At 34.4% G+C, this 22,389-nt stretch overlaps 1 protein-coding gene across 1 annotated transcript in view; it reads right to left on the bottom strand.

Annotated features, from left to right (window-relative positions):
• LRP1B (LDL receptor related protein 1B) overlaps positions 1–22,389 on the bottom strand; it is a 1,854,983-nt gene that overhangs the window by 13,678 nt on the left and 1,818,916 nt on the right. The window contains exon 88 of the mRNA XM_077767810.1: positions 4,733–4,809. Coding sequence (XP_077623936.1) covers positions 4,733–4,809 — 77 coding nt within the window. The remainder of the gene's footprint in view (positions 1–4,732; positions 4,810–22,389) is intronic.

Raw genomic sequence — 22,389 nt, 5'->3', positions numbered from 1 at the left:
TTATCAAAGTAAGTTTTTTTTCCCAAGTAGAATATATAGCCGTAAATATATTGTAACATATATCAATCAAGGTTTAGTGTAGATGATTTTTGTCAGCAGTAACTTATTGGTGGATTATTCTAAACTGATTTTTTTTAAAAAAAAAAAACACATTCTGCATTTATTAAAGATGGAGATATCTCAACATCTCGATAATCTTCTCATATAAAACAGACCAAGCCTTCCTTTGCAACATTGTTCTGAAGCCTCATTATGTAACATTTCCTATTAGAAAGGACTGTATTATCACATTTTTCCGTTGAAGAGACCCTCTCCCTGGGAGAGGCAGGAAAGCACAGCACTTGAGATAATAGACTCTGGAGCCAGATTATCTTTGTCCAAACCTCAGCTTACTAGCAATGTATCCTTGAGAAAGTATAAGTTCACACATCCATAAAATGAGAGTCATCATTAATATTACCTCATAGTAATGTCAGTCGGATTGACCTGCATATAGAAAATGTGACACACATGTTTATTTATTAAATAATTAAAAATATATATTGCATTAACACTCTACGTGGGTTGGGGAAGGGGTGGTGAGATCACTTTGGGACATGTTGAGCTTGAGATTCCCATGGAATACAGATGATACAGGTAGATATTGCCATGGATATATACATGGATATTGCAATTGTGCAGTGGGATCTAGGTCTCAAACTCGGAAGACAAACCAGGATTGAGAATAGAAATGTAGGTGTAATCAACATAGAGTTGGTAAATGAGGTGGAGGAATTCTTGATCACCATGGAAGGTGTGTACAGTGGGAAGTAGAGAATGAGTTATCCAGAAGAAATTGATAAGGAGTATCTCACAAAGAAGATGAATGCTTCAAGAGAAGGAAGAAGGGAACCAGAATAATTCAGTGTCCTGGGAGTCTGAGGAAAAGGACCTTTTGTTTATTGGTAGAAAAATATAGATTAAACGTATCATTACAATTGACCTCTTTTGACTTGTTGCTATATATTCTGCTCTTAAATGTATGTTTACACATATCCATACATGTGAATGTGGATGTTTTTGTGAGTAGGATGTCTTCTCTTAAGTATTGGGATAAACTGTAACATTAACAGTCATAAGTAAAATATCTTCCCTTTGTATCACTCTCCCTCTTGTCGACCCTTGATGCCAGCACACTGGTCTTTCAGTCCCTTGGACCTCTCTCTTTCCTCTTCCAGGGTTTTTGTCCTTCCTGCCCCTTGTGTTGGAAATACCCTTAGCTTCTTCTCTTTTTAATCCTTCAAATCTCAGTTTACATACCATCACCTGAGAGACCTCACTCCTGACCTCTGTTCTCCCCTGCCATTCTCTATTTTTGCTGCTTTTTTGCTTCCTTCGCAGGACCAATAAAAATTTACAATTATTTTATAAATCTTCATGTTCACTTATTTGCTTGCTTCCTTGTTTTATTGCTGTTTACCCTTCTAGAGTCTCAGCTTCATAAAAGAGGCAATCTGTCTCAATCACTGACTTGTTGCTGGGATCTAGTTCAGTACCTGACACTTAGTAGAGGCTTGATAAATATTTACCTTGGGAAAATTAGGACAAAGGCATTATTTTGTTGCATTTTTCAGTTATCTCACTAAATTTACAAAATTTTGGGTCCTTGGTATCACATAATTTTTCTTCTATTTTGAAACAGGATGATTGGTATAAGAGATAAAGGCAAGCTAGGAAAAGAAGAAACATAGCCCCCTAACAGAGATCACATCTCTCTGGTCACTGTAGTAAAACACAGCATCTGAATAGTACTGCCTCACAAATTCTGAGTATATTTTTATCCTCCTTAGTTTTAGCAAATATGAACAGCATAATTCAAGCATTGAGCATCCATTCCCTTAAAACTTTAGGTAAAATTAAAATAGAAGTATACAAGGAATATTTTATCATCTTTAATTTTAAACTCTTCAAAATAACTTCAGAAGAGTCAGACAAGCTTTTTTAAGTAGCTTATATCTTAGCAGAATATGCTAGGATAATAGATGTGTTTAATTCTACAGGCTGGTGTTTAGATACTTTAAACAGCAACAGCCAGAAACCATCACTATGACTACTCAGAGATGATTAAGAAATCTGTGCATCAATTGGAAAGGTAAATCTCCTTGCCAATTGACAGGCCAACAGAACCCATGCATTCTTTATTACTCCAAGGTCTGATGATGGTTAAGGAATGCTTCACTGTTGGTGGAAATGGAAATGCAGCTCTGAAAACACACTGCTAAAGTATCTATCCTTCCTCTTGGGCGGCTGACTTCTCTCCAAGTTTGGGGAACATTTGACAACCATTCAAAACCATGGGGCTTTAACAGAAAAAAATAATCCTCTTACCTTAGGTAGGATCAGTTTAACTACTTTTATTCCTTCCTTCAGAGTTATTGAGGCAACTTTCTCTAAGCATAAATGTCGGATAAGTACCTTTTAATAGTATCATCATGTGGCCAAGTTTGCTCAAATTTAGGAAAATTTGACATTTACATAGCTAATAGTCCTTTCAACGTGCACTGATACTTCTATTAAATTTAATGATTTTAAATCAGTGATGGAAGGAAGAACATTAGACTCTTTGGAAAAATGGTTACAAATACTTGCAACTCCTAAAAAGTCCCTTTTTAGAACTGTTGCATGTAATAAAAGGCATCTGCCTCATAAAGGAGATTTATAGCACATCTGGTGCTCCCTCCTCCAAACCATCTTCCAAACACCAAGCTTTCCCTCATAGATGGAACTTATGCCAAATTTGAAAATTCAATTGATTTACTACTCTGTACCCTTCTTTTCAGAGAGTTTATCAATATTTAAAGTTGTTTTTGACTTTTTAATATGCTATGTATCTCATTTATCTTAGATAACTGAGAAATCACCATAAACAAAAGGCTACAATAACTTGTCTTCACAATTCTCAATGGATAAATTCAGTGTGTTCTATATAGGTTAGTAACTCAAAATATATTTTTCATTTAAAAACAATGTATTAGGGACGCCTGGGTGGCTCAGTCAGTTAAGCAGCCAACTTCAGCTCAGGGCATGATCTTGTGGTTCATGGGTTCGAGCCCTGCGTCAGGCTCTGCTGACAGCTCTGAGCCTGGAGACTGCTTCAGATTCTGTGTCTCCCTCTCTCTCTGCCTCTCCCCTGCTCTTGGTCTCTCAAAAAGTAAGTAAACATTAAAAAAAAATTTTAAAAATAAAAACAATGCTATTAATGATTGCTGAGTTTTGTAACTAATTCACAAAATCATATGTAAATTATGTGTCTCCAGAACTATTATTTGTAATATGGGTATAAGCCCTAGATGCTGGGAAGAGAGAAAAGAAAGTATTTCTTTCCCTCTCCTTTTGCAGTATCAAATTAGGCAAAGTATATTTTGCCTCTTCTACTAATTTTTATGAACCAATTTCTCAAATTCCAGTATCCTATTACTACATTAATATCCCCATAGTTTTCTTAAGGCCCTTCCCCTTCCCTTCCCTTCATTTCCCTACCTCAACCCTCCCCTCCCCTCCCTTCCCTTCCCTAAGGACAACACACAAATTCCAGGGTAAACCCCAAATACTATATGACCAAAGATTACTCATCTTATCTCTGCAAATTGAAATATTCATGTCTAGACTATTTATTCTAGACTTATGTGACATTTTTCAAAGATGCTCCTATTTATTAGCCCAGATTTCTAAATGGTGGAAATTTGGATGTGTTGCTTAGAGAATTTTAAACAGTGACAGAGAAACTATTTGGTGGGAGTAGCAACAAACACGTAGATCAGCAAACACTGAGATCCTGCATCTAGGATATAAAAATTGCATACTTTTGACTTTGATAGTGCCTTTCCTTTTTCACAAACTCTATAGTATGTTTTTTGTTTTCAAGCAAGTTTTTTTTTTCACCAGCAGTGACGGATTGGAGAAATATATGCTGAAGTAAGTATCTGTCAATCAGGGATATAATTTTTCTTCTTCAAGAATATATTTACCCACTTGATAGATATTACATATTTCAAAAGTTCTTCACTCATAATAAAATTAATGACAGTATGGTGAATTGGGAAACTTTCATTTTGAAAATCTTCATAAAATTGTTTAAAGTTGTTAAAAATATACACATAGACACACAATGATGATGTAGATGGGCTTTCTTACCAGTGACCTGTCCGTAGACTATAATTGCACAAAAAAGGAATTGCAAATGTTAAACTATATTTTAAAACACTTCAAAACCAATAATTTAAATATAAAGGAGCAATAAATGAACTATGATCCTTATTAAGATTTGTTTGTTAAGATACTTTTCTTTAAGACTCACCAGTCATATATGCTCTCCAACAACATCTGAAATGCACTTCAAAAAATACACCTTGTTCTAATTAAAATGACTTTTTTTCCTGTACCATTATCACACCCACTGTGATATTTGCAGCCTTAGTAGACTAACGTACATTTCCCAAGAAAAGCTTATGCTAGATTTGCAGTGCTTTCTGAAACCTGCAAAAGTTAGAACCCTTGCTGCCGAAAGAACATAAATGCTGGAATTTGTCACCAGGTGATCTCAGTGCTCTATCTTTCCCCAAACACCTGGATTGCAATACATCTGCAAAATTCTTTGAAGGGGATTTTCCAAGACTCAAGCCCCCAGTAATGGCATAAAAGAATGATTTCTGTACCATGTAGAACTCCCATGATGTTAAGCTGAGGAACTTACTTGTGTTAATATGATCAGACTTGCTGCTCTTTGGGGCTGGTCTCTCACATTGTGTGCCTGACCAGTTGGTGGAGCATCTAGAAAAATAAAGAAAAGAAGAAAAATAATTGGTTCATAACAAAACTCACAAATCTGCTAATGTACTAACTTCCAACAAAGTCAACTAGAGGAGCCAGCCATCCCAGATTCATAAATATTAGGTAGAGAGTTGTGCTTATGTCCTATGTATTGCTGTTATGCTGACGGTAACTTCAACTGGACTTCACTTGTTGAAATACTTTTAAAAATTTAGGTTTATGGTCATTTTTCTTTATGTTAAATATCCAATTTAGTGTATTTTATAGCAAAACTGAAATATGAATTAAGAATTGGGAATTAATTTAAGAAGTACTGAAAATTATAAGTAGCCCCTATAAAAACGAAGTTTGCCCTTCAAGTAAATCCATCTTTATTAAGTTTCTAGGATTTTTTTTCTGGCTTGCCCTATGTCCGAAGTGTAACTAACCACAGAACAGCAAATGGTCATATCTGTCAGTTCAAGCTACAGAACTTTTACTTTTCTAATCATGGAAAGGCAATTACAATGTTTTCCCATTTAAAATCAGGCTTCAATTACTATGGAATCAAGAGAATGTGCCCAGGTTTTTAGTGGGCGATGTTGTCTTCCATTGCCCCTTATAGGTACCATGACTCTGTGAAAAGAGTACAGCAGGGGATGAAAATAATAGATCTGATTAAAGTCCTTTACTTACACATAAGTCACAGCCATATAATTAGCTGGTTGCATCAAAATAAATGTTGGAATGGTTTTAGCTATGTTTAAATAATGCGTATTGGCTAACATAAGATGCCTCTGTGCATCTGTCAGAGGAAATCCACAGAGAAACCATTTAATTGGCTTCAGTTCTTACTTAAAATGGCTGTCAAATACCACCATATTAAGAATAGTTGCACACAATAAAAGAACAGCTTCCAGAACCATTCCAAGTAGATCTCTCTGGGCATGGTGGCCAGACTAAATAACTGCAATTTCAAGGTTTATGCCAATTCTGTCATAGCCAATTCAGAAAGCTGAAGCTGTTTTTCGAACTGGGCTTCAATGATGCCATGTGAATTATCTAGGATATTCGTGAAGACAGTATTGGCTCTCTTAAAACATGGGCAAAATCTCATAAAATCATCATTACTGAAAAACTCAACTCGTGAAAACAAAAATTTGTTTCATTAAAACATATATGAATGGCAACATAATTGACAATAATGTTACAATTCAAGAATATAGTTATTTGATTAATAATGATATTGTAGAAGTATGAGTATGGAGTATGATTTAAATGAAAAGTAATACCATATTACTATTGGGTCTTCATTCATGCATCTTACCTTTTTGTTTAGATTCTTATTTCCTATACATATTTACTACATACCATAATGCAATAAATCATTAAAATGGATAAATAAAGTTTAAGGCCAGGTCAATGACTCTGTCTACATTCCTGAAGTGAGGTAATGGAATGAGCACATTTCCACATAATTACAATAAAGTGAACAACGAATAAAATCATTGACTTTTTAAAATCGTTTATTTTCCTTTCCAGTTGTGGGTTTGCAGATGAGTGATCTAGAAAATTTTTCAAATCTTTAAAGTTTCTAAGTCTTGACACAATCCACAGATAACTCAGAATAAGGTGTTTAGAATGAGTTTGTAGACACATCAGAGTGAATTCTGATCACTGCAAAATTCCTTTTTTTTTTTTATGTAGCTTTAAATTTGTTAAATCTTCCTGAGGATGTTTCATACTCCAATGGGGGGAAAAACCTAATACCGATTGCTTAATAATTTTATTATATAGCTGATGTACGCAATGCTATTTTTGTGCAATTATATTGAATTACAAATTAAAATATAAAAATGTGCTCTTTACATTACCTCCTTTGATAACCAAAAACAAAACAAACCTAAATCAGGGCTGATGTTAAATAAGAGGAATGACCTGAGATATATTTTGTTATGTTACGATATATATTTTTGTTATGATATGAACCTCTGGGCTCATCATTACACTGAGATGCTTGAAAGTAAAAAAAAAAAAAAAAAAAAAGGAATGCTCAGGAATGAAAGGATTAAATACTAAATGACCAGATTGTATTCTGACATGAACATCATGTATTTCAAGTACTTTAGCAAGTTACGAAAAATAGGGCTTTAGAACTCCAAAAGAGTTAAGAGATATTTTTAAACAAAGAAGATAAAGATAGTGTGATTCTTAATTCTAAACTCTGGAATCATTTAGGGAGGACAGGTGGTATTTGTTAACAGTACTGATTAATTACCTATTTTATCCATAGCTCGAAATCCATTATTTATTATGGATAAAAAAAAAATCACCTGCTCATGGTAATAAAGCTCTTCTGTTTTAAATTGTAGAAGCACATTTAAATTCCTAATCTTCAGGGAATATTTTACTTATTACATACTGGAAATAACTCAGAGACTGTGCTGAAGAAATAAATAATTTTAACAGTTATACATCTTAATCAGCTGATGATCACCTTGCAATTTTCCTTATACTCCTTATAAAACAATGTTTTATGGCCAAAGATAAAATATGTTCCACTGTTCTACATTTGTTCCAATTTTAAAAAATAATCTCTTTTGAGATATTAAATCAAATAGAAATCATTACTCTTGTTGCCTACCTTACAAGGCAACTTAAGGTTTAACTACCTTAAATGACTACTTAAGGCATTTGCTGCTCCATGAGTTCTTCTTCCAGTGGTTGATTTAAGATCAAGTATTTTTATCATCTTTATAGAAATTCATAAATCTTCATACTGTGAGTAGACTACAATGATCAAAGCCATTAATGGCAGAGCATTTAAGAATCAGAATGTCTGAGGATCATCAAAATTTCCTGTCCAATTCCTCAGTGAATCATTTGCATTATCATGCTGACTATAATATCCCTGGCATCTGTCTCTTTTTCATTTTTCCTCAAGCAAAATCCACAGTCCATGCCCTGGTCATCTTTAATCTGTACTGTTGCAATCTACTGCTCCCAGCTAAGCATTCTCAGACAATTATATTCAAGTTAGTCCTTCACGGCCCTCCCTATATATATATATATTTTTTTTTCTTTCCAGCATAAACACCTGCATGTTGAAGATCATTCCTTTTACACTTATTCTATAATAAGTTTCCTACTATCCTTAACCTTAGAAGAATAAAAACCAGCTTTCTTTTCTTGTGTTTATCACCATGGCGGTCTGAATTATTTAACTATTTAAAGTATTGCTGGAACATGGATAGAGAGAGAGGAAGGTAGAGAGAGATTTATTTATTTAAACTATCATTTATCCTTCTTTCTTCCCATCATCATAGAAAGATATTACTCCTAGAAGTTTTTTTAAAACTCATTTTATTTATGTTTTTCATGGTGATAAGTGTACTCTTCAATCCCGATCCCTTATTTCCTGTATCCCCTGACCTACCTCCCCTCCGGTAATCAGTTTGTTCTCTATAGTTAAGAGTTTGTTTCTTGTTTTGTCTCCCTTTCTCTCCCCTTTTTTCCTTTACTCACCTGTTTTGTTTCTTAAATTCCACGTATGAATGAGATCATACTGTATTTGTCTTTCTCTGATTCGCTTATTTCTCTTAGCATTATACTCTGTAGCTCTATCTATATTGTTGCATATGGCAAGATATCATTACTTTTTATGGCTCCTAGCAGTTTCTTGAAGTGAATAGCTGCCTGGTAAAGTGTTATAGATTTCACATTGTTTTTTACTTCTTCCTTTCTCTCTAAGGCTATTGACAATAAAAAAGAAAGATAACTGCTGCATTGTTTTCTTAATCTTATTCTTCCACTTTCATTATACTTGTATGTATACAATAGTATACATTTATGTTATACATTAGACTAATGATAATCAAACTGAAAAAAATGATAAAATTGAAATTCTAGAGTCTCCTATACCAGAGATTTTCATAAAGCAGCTTGGAGTTTGAGCCAGAAATTTTTACTTTAACAACATGACTCTGATGCAAGTAATTCACAAATCACACTTCAAGAATTATTTGAGAAAAATTGTGATTATCATCCCACAGACTTTGTTCTTATAAAAATATTTTTCAATCTTTTTTTTTAATTTTTAGGTGAAAATAATAATGTGCATGTCTGGCATGATTGTTCAAAAGATTAACTTACATTGGTAGAAATTTACATAATACCTAGAAAACTGAGTGGGTTTTTGATTTTGGGAAGTAATTCTCATCTGAATGTGACTATATGAAATGTATAGTTAATTTATTGTGTCCTTTAAAAGTTTGTTTAATTATTGTACAGTAACAATATACTGTTTCAATTGTAATATTCTGTAGTACAATGGAATACCTTTGTGTAAAAGGAAGAGTATAGCAGATATTAAAAGAAAGAAGAGTAAACATTTTTAGAGTGTCATAATAAGTTTGGCATATATAAGGGGATAAAAATAATCTTTAAAAAGCAAAAGTTTTCAGGAGCACTTGGGTGGCTCAGTCTTTTGAGCATCTGACTGGTTCAGTAATGGCCTCATGTCTTGTGGGTTCAAGCCCACATTGGGCTCTGTGTTGACAGCTCAGAACCTGGAGCCTGCTTCAGACTCTGTCTCTCTCTCTCTGTCCCTCCCCCACTCACACTGTGTGTCTCTCTCAAAAAAAAAAAAAAAAATTAAAAATTTAAAAAGGTACAGATTTTACGTTTAAGCGTAGATATGATACATAATTCAGCCATCCAAAATAGTGTTAGCTCTGAAGAGGTAGAGTGAGAATTGAGAATGTCAGATAAAAAATACTGAAGGTGTATTAAAATCTGAGATGTTGCCTTTTACTGTGTAACAATGATCAACTTACATGTACTACGAATGTCATTTTGCAGAAATACGGTCTCGAGGCACCTGCTTTGGGAGAACTTCAAAATAAAATAATGAGATTAATAACTACTCCCTCTTTTCATCAAACTTTAAGGTCATGGCACTCTCCAGACCAAAGTAAACTTCAAAGGTGAACCTTAAAGCAATTTGGAATTGAATTTCTCCTCAGGTGTGTGTGTGTGTGTGTGTGTGTGTGAGAGAGAGAGAGAGAGAGAGAGAGAGAGAGAGAGAGAGAGAGAGAGAGAGAGAGAGAGAGAGAGAGAGAGAGAGAGAGAGAGAGAGAGAGAGAGAGAGAGGCTGCCCTTATTAACCGTGATGAGGAGACACTCAGAAAATAAAATCTCACAGGGGATAACAATGGAACAAAGGGATTAAGGAAGCCTTAAAAAAATTGTGCCATGCATGTTTTGAATGCATGTTTTGGTGCTCCAAAAATCTCAATCGATAAAAATATTATTATAATTTCTTAACAAGATTTATTTAGTAGTATTTCCATATATATTACATAAAGAAAGTTTTAAAAATTTAGTCATTTGCCAAATCTTTTTTACAATTAATTTTGCAAATTTTATTCATGGTGTTGACAAGAGGATATTTGCATGGTGTTCTTGATTTTGAATCTGTCTACTCTATGTAGCTCCCAGTACCTTCTGTACCCTTCCCCTCACAGACAGTAATACTGCAAAATGTTACATAGACAGATATTTAGTTATTTATTCACTTGTTTGTTAATTTTACTGTAAGACACCTTTTTAATCTGTTATTGTTTCACAACTTTCTGAGCTAAGGCATGCTTTTCATATTAAGTAATGATTCATACTTTTTGTAACATGCCTCAAAAAGTCCCTGCCTAACTTTGATGCAAAATTTTGCATAAAGTCCAATTAACATTTGCTGAACTTTGTGCCAGATCTTAGGATAAGTATATTCATATGAAAAATACTCTTATTCACTTCTATAATAGCCTAGGAGTTGGAATTATTCACTGTGTGAAATGAAGAAGTACATGCTTAAATAATTTTCCAGTAAAAGAAAAACATAGCTAATAAGTAGTAGAAATAAAATGTAGTGTTATGATTTCATCATTGTTTTCTATGACAATGCCGTGATCCTTCTAATTCAATGTGGGAGAAGAAAGAAAAGCTTTTCTTTACTCCCTCATGCCCAGGGGAGTCCCAGCTCCTTAATAAGAAAGTCAAACTATTATCTGAACAAAAGGAAATAGTACATATTTTTGAGTAGTAGAATCGCAGGAATTACAACACTGATTCAGACCTGTGGACAGTAACGTTTAACATTCTGTCTCTAGCAGTGACAATGAGGCACATGTTATTAAAGAGTACTTATATCCTTCTTGATACCAACTTCACAATTTTATGCTGGTTCCAAAATATTGTAGATGTGTCAAAGATATCTTTGAAGATCCATCAATTATAAATGTATCTATACAATTTTAACATCAATAACTATTCACTCTATATTTCACTTATTTGGTATTTTTTACATACAGCTTTGTACTACAATTTCTATTTATGCAGTTCTATTCTCGACCGAGATTTAACTTAACATCTTACATGGCAAAAGCTAGGTCTTACCTTGCTTTGTTTTCTTCTACTACCTTAAGGTAGTAGCTTAAATTTATGTTTATTTTTGTAGGTACACTTGACTAAACTCTATAATAATATATTAAAATGCATAGTTTTATTTATTTATATATATACTTNAGAAAGTCGGACGCTTAACAGACTAAGCCACCCAGGCGCCCCTAAATACAGAGCGAGACTGAGCAGGGAAGAGGGAGAGGGGGAGAGAGAGAGAGAGCGAGAGAGAGGGAGAGACAGAGAGAGAGACTGAATCTGAAGCAGGCTTCAGGTTCTGAGCTGTCAGCCCACAGCCCAATGTGGGGCTCAAACTCACAAACTGCAAGATCATGACCTGAACCAAAGTCAGACGCTTAACCGACTGAGCCAACCAGGTGCTCCTGTATAGTTTTAAAATGTTACATTATATCTCTGTTACCTAGTACTGATAAAATTAGTAAGACAAAACTAATCTTATTTCAATATTAAGAGAAGTTAGAAAAAATATTTTTAATTTATTTGCTTTGAGAGAGATATGAAAAGAGCATAAGAGGGGCAAGGGAAGAGACAGAAGGAGGAAAAATATCCCAAGCAGGCTTTGCATTGTCAGCACAGAGCCTAATGCAGGGCTCTATCTCCAGAAATGTGAGATCATGATCTAAGCAGAAATCAAGAGTCAGACACTTAACTGAGCCACTCAGGTGCACCCAGAAAGAGTTCTTGATTTCTGAGAAGTATTAATGTGAAAAGTGAAAGAGAGAAAGAGAGGGAGAGAGAGAGAGAGAATGAGATATTCAATAAACTCTGACCAACAATTATTTTAGGAAAAGTTTTAAAAGAGAATAAGGAATTGAAGAAGTAGCCGTGAAAAAAAAATAGAATGGATTAAAGTGATTTATTTTTAGAAGTAAGGAAGGTTATAAAAGAAAAGATGAAATCTAGTTTGCCAAGAAATTATACAGAAAAGGAAGTCTGTTAAGATTGGGTGGTTTAAGTTAAAAATGTTTAAACATAAAATTCTGTGCAGGCCACTTGAGCAGAAATGGCCCCCAAAGTGTGAAATGATGACTGAATAAACATCAAAAAAAAAAAAAAAAAAGAAATATTTAGTAATGGAAATTTTTTATCATCTAGATAGTCTCCACAAAATTTTATTGAAAGCAAATCTAGAAAGCATGGGGTATTTTTAAGAGTGAGTGGACAATTTCTACTTCACTGAATACACTGAATGCACCAAATGGACGGGAAAAAGAATAATCATAAAATTAGTACTAAGTAATAGGATGGATGTTAACTGAAGACATAAAAGCATTAGAAATAGTGGTTATAATGCTATAGCCAATGGTGGGAGACAAAACAGGATACGTGCTGTAATGTAGAAAGCTCTCTACACATTGCCCAGACAGAAGTCTAGTCCCACAATCATCTTAAAAACATATCAAACTGGGGGGTGGGGGAGGCAAATTCTCTAGGTTTAGTGCCATGTGCACAAAGTAACTAGTTTGCCACCTGAATATTTTCTGATTTAGCACAAAATAAGGGTAAACAATAAAGAATTTTTCTATTAAAAAAAAACTCTTGAAGGCCCTTCCTAGTTCTTAGAGATTCTGTGATACAGGGTGGTGAAATCTGAAACAAATTATGAGGATGTCCGACATATCCAAATGCACTTATTAAGTATTGTTCAAGGTACATTAATCCCATGCAAATCTGGGGCAATGGTAGGGAGATCAGCAAGTGTTATCACAAGGTTTTGAATCTGTGATGTCTGTAAAATATATGTCATTTACTTCCTAGCGTAGTGCTCATATCCTGGGATATTGCTGCTAGCCATAGTAACTTATAGCCTAAATCACTGAAAAGTGATCCTGATATAAAAATGGCCTTTTCATTTCTGGTACTTCAGCATTCCCTTTGTTCTATTTACAAGATTACTATATATCCACCAAAAGGTTACACCAAAGTTTTCCATCACACACTTATACTTGATTAAGGGACCTTGTAGTAGTATTGATAGGAACTTCCCAATTACCACATTTCAGCCTTCTCAAAATCTAGGACCTGCCTGATCTTTCATAAATTTTTTTTTCATTTAATTGTTTTAGAAACACAAGTAAGTTAAATAAAACATATGAGATAGAGAATGATTTGCTTAAGTCAAGGTTCAATATGAATGAACAAATCTAGGTATCCTGTGTAAGTGTTAATTAGTCATACAACAGTCACGTTTGTCAACATTTATAGAAGCATGCTGCAGATAAAAACTTTGGAGGCCTGATGACAAAAGATGCCTATTAATGCAAATTTCTTTCTTAATCCAAGTGTTAGATGACTTTTCTAACAAGGTGAGAAGGTTTATGCAGGCAAGGGGCTAAAAACTGGTTCAGGAAGTAGAGACAAATGTCTTTAATCAATCTAAAATGCTATAAAATATTACAGTAATATTTTACCTATGGAGAAAACTGCAATCTGGGGATGGTTAAAATATTTTTATGCATTTTATCAACATACAATCATAAATATGATGGATTCCAATTCTGAATTATATATGCATTCATAAATATCTAGAAATATACTTTCCTATGACTATGCTAAACTGACTTATCCATTATTCATCTTTGTATTCTCTCATTTCTTGAACAGTGTCTGGCACATGGTCAATGTGTATGTCTGGTCAATCAATATGTTTGTCATTTGACAAAATGAATGAATTCATGAAGGCATGGTGGACACACGGTTGAACACATATGACCACACATGTATAGAGACATGTCATGTACATGTGCCATAATCTATTCTATGAAGAATATATAGCATCATTCAAACAAACATGCTTTCAACTAGCTACCAGTCATTTCTCACAGAAAGGAATATTAATCCACTATGGCAAATACTTTACATGTAAGAACTACAGTAAAAGGAAAATATTTTCTTCGTTTTTTGTTTTTTTTTTGGTTCCTTTATCCCTCCCTTTCCCTTTTCAGTTATTAATTCTTCCCTTTATAAAATCAGATGATCACATTCTAGCAACTCGGGCATGTAAAATTTTTACTTATTCAATGATATAAATTGTGTGATACTTCAGTTCTCATCCCAGGATGCAGCCAACAAAGAAATGCTTTTCTTTCCATGACAAATTCTAGAAGTGCTTGCCTGATGAATACTTTGCCATCAAAACTATATACATGTAGGGGCGCCTGGGTGGCTTAGTCGGTTAAGCGTCCGACTTTCGCTTAGGTCATGATCTCACGGTTCGTGGGTTCGAGCCCCACGTCAGGCTCTGTGCTGACTGCCAGCTCAGAGCCTGGAGCCAATTTCAGAGTCTGTATCTCCCTCTCTCTCTGACCCTCCCCTGCTCACACTGTCTCTCTCTCTCTCTTATAAATAAATAAAAATATTTTTAAAACTAGATACATGTATATATACACATATATATACACATATATACAAAACATATATGCACATAACATATATTACACACACGTAACATATATACATAATACACACATGCTCACATATATACATGTGTGTATATATGTACTATTATATATAATATATACAATTAAANTATGGTGTGACACAAATGGCATGTGTGAACTTTGGAATCAAACAGACATCTATTGTAATCTATTCTCCCTCCTCACAAAGGATATATCATCAGGCAATTCGCCCATTTCAGTTTTTAGTTTGTAATAACAGGAGAGAGCAATACTTTCTGCTTTGTCCCACATTGCCCACCAATATAGCCTCTTATGATGTCAACTCTGTTTCCTCTTAACTCCACTTCCTTTTTTACTTTATATGACACTTTTCTATGTTGCATGTTTTTCTTTTGCTGCCTCAAAACATTTTCCCTTTGTCCTTCCTTCTTTTTTACTTTGCAAGGTAAGTTGATTAGTACAAAAGCTNTTTAATTCAAGTGATAAATATTATGAATATATAAGTTTAAAGATTGTATATTTCATGCCAATATCTTTATAATTGTAGTTTCTGATTTGTATGCTCAGTGGAAGAAGGAAGAAGTATTAGGCTTAAGTGTTATATTCCTTTAACAGAATGACTTCTTTCTGCTACTATTTTACTATAAAACAGGAGAAGGAACATATTTTCTTGAACAATGATAGTATAAGGAATCTATGTTTTTACTCTTGAATCAATGATGATAGTTAGACTGTATGTGTTTGATCCTTTTCTTGTAAGTGTTTATAATTACTTTGGGATCAAGTACTGAGTTGAAGATTGATTGATCTCATTTTCTTGACTTGTTCCAGCATGGGATATGAGCAAGAAATAGGCTTTTGTTGTTAAAAGCATCTGAAATGGTGACTGTTTTCTATAGCAGTAAAACTTGGGGAAAACAGTCTAAATAGAGAGAAAAAATTAAACTGTTAAAGAGGTAGCATTACAAATGAAAATATTATGTAGTTATATTGGGTTTGGTTTCTTTGGTTATACTGATTTGCTGATTATATGAAAAGCCGAGAATGTATCTCCAAACCAAGGGAAAATCACATGACAACATCAAAGCTTTAAAACAATGGCTGCCCAACATATATAACTCTGTAATAAATGTTGTTTGGTAAGCAGTGACACTTGTATTCTCCAAGCAAAAACTGGAATTAAAGATGTAACATCTGTATTGCATGTTTTCCCGGCAGCATAGCAAGCAAGGTGAAAACCAAGAAAAGCTACGACTTGTTACCGGGGATCATAAAAGATAGATACCAATGTGACAGCTCTTCTTGGCCTTTACTACTCCAAACACATGCAGGTCTCATATTTGGTGCTTTAAAGGTATGCCAAGGGGCAGAATGCAAATAAGGAACGTGCGATGACCTGACTCTTGAAATGTGGACAAAATAAGTGGCTAAAGTTGAATTGCTCAATACCCCTGCTGAAAAGTTGTGCTCTGTTTGAAATCATCATGACAAGTACTTTGAGCTCTCCTCAAGTATTCTCTATGGGGGCCACAAGGTCGCTGGTCCACATGGAAGAGTGCTGCTCAGCTCCTGACAGCGAGACCGGGCAAGAGCAAACCCTGTGTGTAGTCTTCTTTCTGCAAGGCCAGTATTTTGAGAAACGAAAGGCTTAATTAGCTGTGAGGTAGAGAATAATTCCTACCTCTTTAAAATTTGTGACAGAAACAGAACTCATTATCCTCTTCCCAAAAGTCTTGACAAAGGCTTCTCTAGTACCTGTGCACTTCCTTATATGTTTTTCACCCTAAGGACTTAGAAAATAATGCTGAACTTTTAATAAAATAATTAGATTGGAACAATCACAAAACCAAAGAAAATGACGAAACGCCTAATTCAGATTGGTCTCTTAATGAATGTCCCTTTGGTATTTATGTATTCATTTTGCATCCTTCTGCATTTTACAAATCTGCTTCAAAAACGTTTATAAAGCTAATTCCTCTGTGTGTTTTCTAAGGTAATGACCCACTGACCTTTTCTTTCTCAATAGGACTTGAGCTGGGCTTTACTTAGTGTAGTTCCCCTCCCAGGTACTATCATCGATGACTTGTCTTTTAATTATGCCATATATTGCCTTATTTTCAATAACAAGCACCTTAAAAACATCCTGCACTTTATTTTTCATCTTCAGAATCCTAGAAGCCCAAATTATACCCAGTTGTGGTCATTTATGTCTGGTGTATTGCAACAGCTTTAAGATTTCACTTTTTAATTTTTTTAAGATTACTATGTTGAAGAACAATACTCATGTTCGTTATATATATATTATTTTTCTCAGATAGTCTTAGGAAGTACATGCTATTAGGATTTCCATAGTAAGATGACAAAGGAGCCAAAGGAGAAAAAAACTAAATAAGCAAAACAAACTGCAATCCCGAGATACAATATCCCCTGTTGCTTGGCCCTTGTGTGCCTTGTTTACCACAAACAACTTTGAAAAGCCACTTGTTAGGGGTGGCTGGGTGGCTGAGTCAGTTGAGCATCTGACTCTTGATTGTGTCTCAGGTCATGATCCAAGCGTCATAGGATCAAGCCAATGGGATCCTCTCAGAGTGGAGCCTGTTTAAGATTCTCTCTCTCTCTCTCTCTCTCTCTCTCTCTCTTTTTCTCCCTCTCCCCTGCTTTATCTCTCTCTAAAATAAAAATAAAATTTAAAAAAGCTATTTAAAAAATTTTCAATATGTATTTAGTTTTGAGAGAGAGAGAGAGAGCAGAAGAGGGGTAGAGAGAGGAGACACAGAATCCAAAGCAGGTTCTGAGCTCTGAGCTGTCGGCACAGAGCCTGACATGGGGCTTGAACTCACAAACTGAGAGATCATAAGCTGAGCCAAAGCCAGACACTTAACCAACTGAGCCACCGGGTGCCCCCAAAAAGCCATTTTTAATTGAACAATAGTTTTGTCCTCCTTTACAATGCAAATTGGGATCCATTTTAAAAATCTATTTTTTTCAAACCCATGGCTTCCTATTCCTGAGGAGCACAATGTCATCAAGACCTTTCTAAAACATTCTTATGACTGTGATACTTCCTATTTCAAATGTTCTCAGTGTTCCCCTACTGCTTACAGGATGAGTTTCAAATTTCTAGCTAATCATTCCATGGTCCTCACAATTATTTCACTGTCTACTATTGCTGTCTAATACTCTTTTATAGGCATCACTTATTTAACTACTCAAATCTCCAGAGCCCCTGCCATATTTCCTTTTCCTCATGTCTGTCCTCAAATAGAATCAGAGGCGCTTGAGAGCAGGGGCTCTACTTTACTCTCTTCTTCTCTGTCCATTTTTGATAGAGATTCCCAGTGAAATCAGTAAACAAACAAAGGGCAAAGAGGAGAGAGAACAAAAATTAACAAAATTGTGTTCCTTTAATAAGTTAAGATAGTGAATTAAACTTGTTCAGTTCTCTAAAGAAAGCTATTTAACCTGAACACCCTGGGGCAGTGTTAGATAGAATCATAAAGATGAAAAAAAAAGAATAAAAAATCATGATAAAATCAATCACGCTTCTATTTTTTTTCTGACTCTTACAGTTTTTGGAAATTATGATGTGGTATTACAATGATAATAGAAAGATGATCATATCACAGGCTGTCAGAGCACACAATACAACATAGGTACTGAGACAGTATTTTTTAGCAACATTAGTTAAGAACATACTACATGCAGAACGGGTGTTAACTATTGGGGCAAAAGAGATAAATCAGATACAGCTTCTCACTTGAAGGACTTTATAATCTGCCAGAGAGAAACAGACATAAATTTAAAGAGACCATGGAGTGTACAACAGGCAGAATTCCCAGGCCAATTTCATAGAAATATGTTCCATGTCTAAAGGCCACACACAGATGAGAGGTCAATTCTAGCCATAAAATATGGAATACCATAGAGGAGCATGAAAAATGTAAACACACACATACACTCACACATGAGTGATCAAAGAAAGGAGATAATTTTGTGGAAAACCATTTTTCCTAAAAGAGATGAACAAAAAACAGATGCCTATATAAATCTAATGAAACCAAAAAGAAAAAAAAGGAAAAAGTAATAGATTGAGGGAAAATTCTCACAGTACGTTAGTTTTAGCTTTTGTTTGAAATGAAGAAGTAAAACATAAAAACTAACATTGATATCTTTTTTTGACCAAATGGAGAATTGTTCTTGCTATGGGCAAGAAGCAATAATATATATTATAAGAAATATCTTGGATTTTGCCATATTGCCATTTTCAAAATAGTGCCTGAATTGATATGATTTCAGAAGGAATGCACTATCAGAGTTAGATCTTTTTCTTTTGAGATGGCACAAATAACTTAAAAACTGGATTTTTTTCTTCTGTTTTTGAAAAATAATATGAATTACACAGAAAACTATTTTTAAAAAGCAAATATTATCCAAATTCAACCAATAATAGATAACCATTTTTTTGCGTGTTTTATTCACTGATAAATCCTTTGGTGCCTAGGATATTGTCTAGTATATAGTAGGTACTCAATAAATATTTGTTGATGAATGGATATAGGAAGAGAAGATTAGCAGTATTTTTGCTCTCTAAAAGGGAAAAATATAACCCAATTAAGGGACAGACATCTGGGATTCCGGTTCTTATAGACCTCTGATACACTAGATTGGGGTTATAATAAGAAATATTTGGAAAGAACTATTATCTCTTGTGCACTTAGGCATAAATAGGCTACCCATTCACTTAGATCTATCCTGGTATATTATTTTAAAGTATCAAAAGAATAAACTATAAAACCATTGACCAAAATTGAACACAAATATTTAATTGTGAACCAAAAATGTTATGATTAGCTCCTCAGTTACTGCATACTATTAACAGATCTTCTATTATTCTTAATTTTACTGCTAATGTGTATTTTGACTTCTCAATATCTTCATAGGTATTTTAGAAGGATTTAAGGAGAATTTATATCTGTTGTTGTTCAAATTGGGACTCAGATTTAAATATATTGCACTTTATAATTATAAGTGAACAATTAGTCCAAACATATCACTTTACAAACAAGGAAAATGTGACGAAAAGAGATGATGTCACTTACCCAAAATCATACCTAGTTTCATTCATAAAGTCTATATGTTTGGACCCAATATTTCCAACATATTTCTGTGTGTTAATCAGAGAAAACTAATGAAAGTACAAAGATATTTACAAACCTTTTTTATCCTTGGAAAAAATAGTTAACAAAAGGGTAAGGCACAAAAACAAAACCACACATCTAATAATTGAATGATAAATGGTTGATGAAACAAAGTAGGGAAAAACACAATGCAACGCTGGGCAACCATGGAGATTAAAAGCATCTAATTATATACTATGATATGGAATGATGTTCAGAATGTATTGCAAAGTAAATAAATGTGAGTGTCTATCATGTGATCTTATTTTAGTATATAATCATTTGTCAGTGTATATTTGCATCAAGAAACTGAATGAACTGAAATCAAATACAATAGTGGCTATTACTAGGAAATATGGACATTTTGAAAAATTTTAGTATTGCTAATTTTTATTCCTAAAATTAAAATGTATAGTCTAATAAAAATAATAACACAATGAAAATGTATTTAATATTGACATTGAGGAGTTCCTTTATTCTACTCTGAGAAGGTATACTTTATATCATTTTCTACCAAAGTCTGTCCAAATGGACAGTATTGACAAGATGTCTTTTGAAATACAGAAAACCAAATCAGAGTATGAAGAAAAATTGGATAAAAAATGTAATGTGTACAAAAAACAAATATAGAATTTTCAAATCTTTGCTATTCTAACAACAGTGTTGAGATTTTAGCCAAGAGCCACCTGCTAAAGACAGGAATTAGAGTTTGGGAGATCCAAAATACTTCGGCACATTACCTAAAATAAAACCATATACACAGTGTTAGATCACCAAGATTTAAAAACAATAGTTAATGGTAAGTCGGGCACTGTAGTCATGGTCAAACCCAAGCAGAAACAAAGGCTCTAGTGGCTCTAAACACACATTTTCAGAGTAATCATATATGTACTCAGAAAACCTATGAAGAGTTTTTATATATACATGCTAGAATTATCTTCCTTGAAAAAAATCTATGGCTTAGATTGGCCACTAGGCCACACCAAAGTAACTGGAAGAAGGAGCATACGAATCGAGGTAAGCAGGACTCAAAACCCATGCTCCTTCCACTGACTATATCTTGTATAATCAACAGAAATTCCTTACCATCTGTCTCACTTTGATAGTGATGGTACAGCCAATAAATGGATCTCTCTGGTACCATCAATACAGAAGACCTATGTGAGCAGAATAAGGATTTGAATATTCATTCAAAATCTAGATAACAGAAAGAAGAGTTCTTTTTTTATTATTTTATTATTTTTTAGTGTTTATTTATTTTGTGAGACAGAGACAGAGCACAAGTGAGGGAGGGCCAGAGAGAGAGGGAGACACAGAATCCAAAGCACGCTCCAGGCTCTGAGTTGTCAAGTCAGAGCCTGACATGGGGCTCAAACTCATGAACTGTGAGATCATGACCTGAGCTGAAGTTGGACACTTAACTGACTAAGCCACCTAGGCACCCCAGAAAAAAAGAGTTCTAAAGGGAGTAATTCCTAACTTCTTCATTGTCCTATACTGTATTTTTTCATGAGTCCTTCAACACCGGTTATTTATACCCAGGAGTTTTTTTAGTATATTTCAATATCTTCCTAGTCTTCAGTGGGATGGGTCTAATGTGGAGCCTTTCAAAGTCACTTCCACATTTTTAGATATTAGTTATGGCAGCACCCTATTCCAGTACCAAAATCTATCTTAGTTTGCTAGGACTGCCATAACAAATTGCCACAGTCTGGATGGCTTAAACAAGTTTATTTTCTTACATTCTGGAAGCTGTAAGTCTGAGATTAAAATATCAGAGATTTGGTTTCTTCAGAGGCCTCTCTCCTTGGCTTGCAGATAGCTTCTTCGCCTGTGTGTTCACATGGTCATTTCTCTGTGCATGTGTGTGATATCTCTGTCTATGTCCTAATTTCTCTTCTTATACGGACACAAGTCATACTGGATTAGGGACACTCCAAGGATCCAGTTTTAGTTTAATCACATCTTTAAAGCCCCTTTCTCCAAATACAGTCTCATTGTGAGGTACTGGGGGTTAGAGCTTCAACACATGAATTTGGAAGGGACACAGTCCAGCTCATAACAGTAACAAAGAACACAATTTACAAACCTAATTTTATGTGACAACTTGACTGGGCTCAGAGATGCTCAGATAGTTGTTAAAACACTATTTCGGGGTGTGTTTGTGAAGGTGTCCCAGGAAAAGATTAGCATTTTAATTGACAGACCGAGTAAGGATCTCCCTCATCCATGAGGGTAGGCACCAAACAATCTGCTGAGTGTCTGAATAGAACAAAATGGCATAGGAACGGCAACTATGCTATCTCTTCTTGTGCTGAGAGATCCATTTTTTCCTGCCTTCAGACATCAACACCCGGTTTTGGGGCCTTTGGCCTCAGACTGGGACTTATATCATCAGCTATATAAGGTCTTTGGATTCGGACTGAATTAATTTACACCAGTGAATTTCCTGGTTCTCCCTCTTTCTTTTCTATCTCTATAGAATATATAAAAGATTTCAAAAATATATATATATATAATATATCATATATATTTAAATTTCACTTTGA

This window comes from Crocuta crocuta, unplaced genomic scaffold (assembly GCF_008692635.1).
Source record: "Crocuta crocuta isolate KB4526 unplaced genomic scaffold, BGI_CrCroc_1.0 scaffold154, whole genome shotgun sequence".
Classification (NCBI taxonomy): domain Eukaryota; kingdom Metazoa; phylum Chordata; class Mammalia; order Carnivora; family Hyaenidae; genus Crocuta; species Crocuta crocuta.
This window is presented reverse-complemented; position numbering and strand designations above follow the sequence as displayed.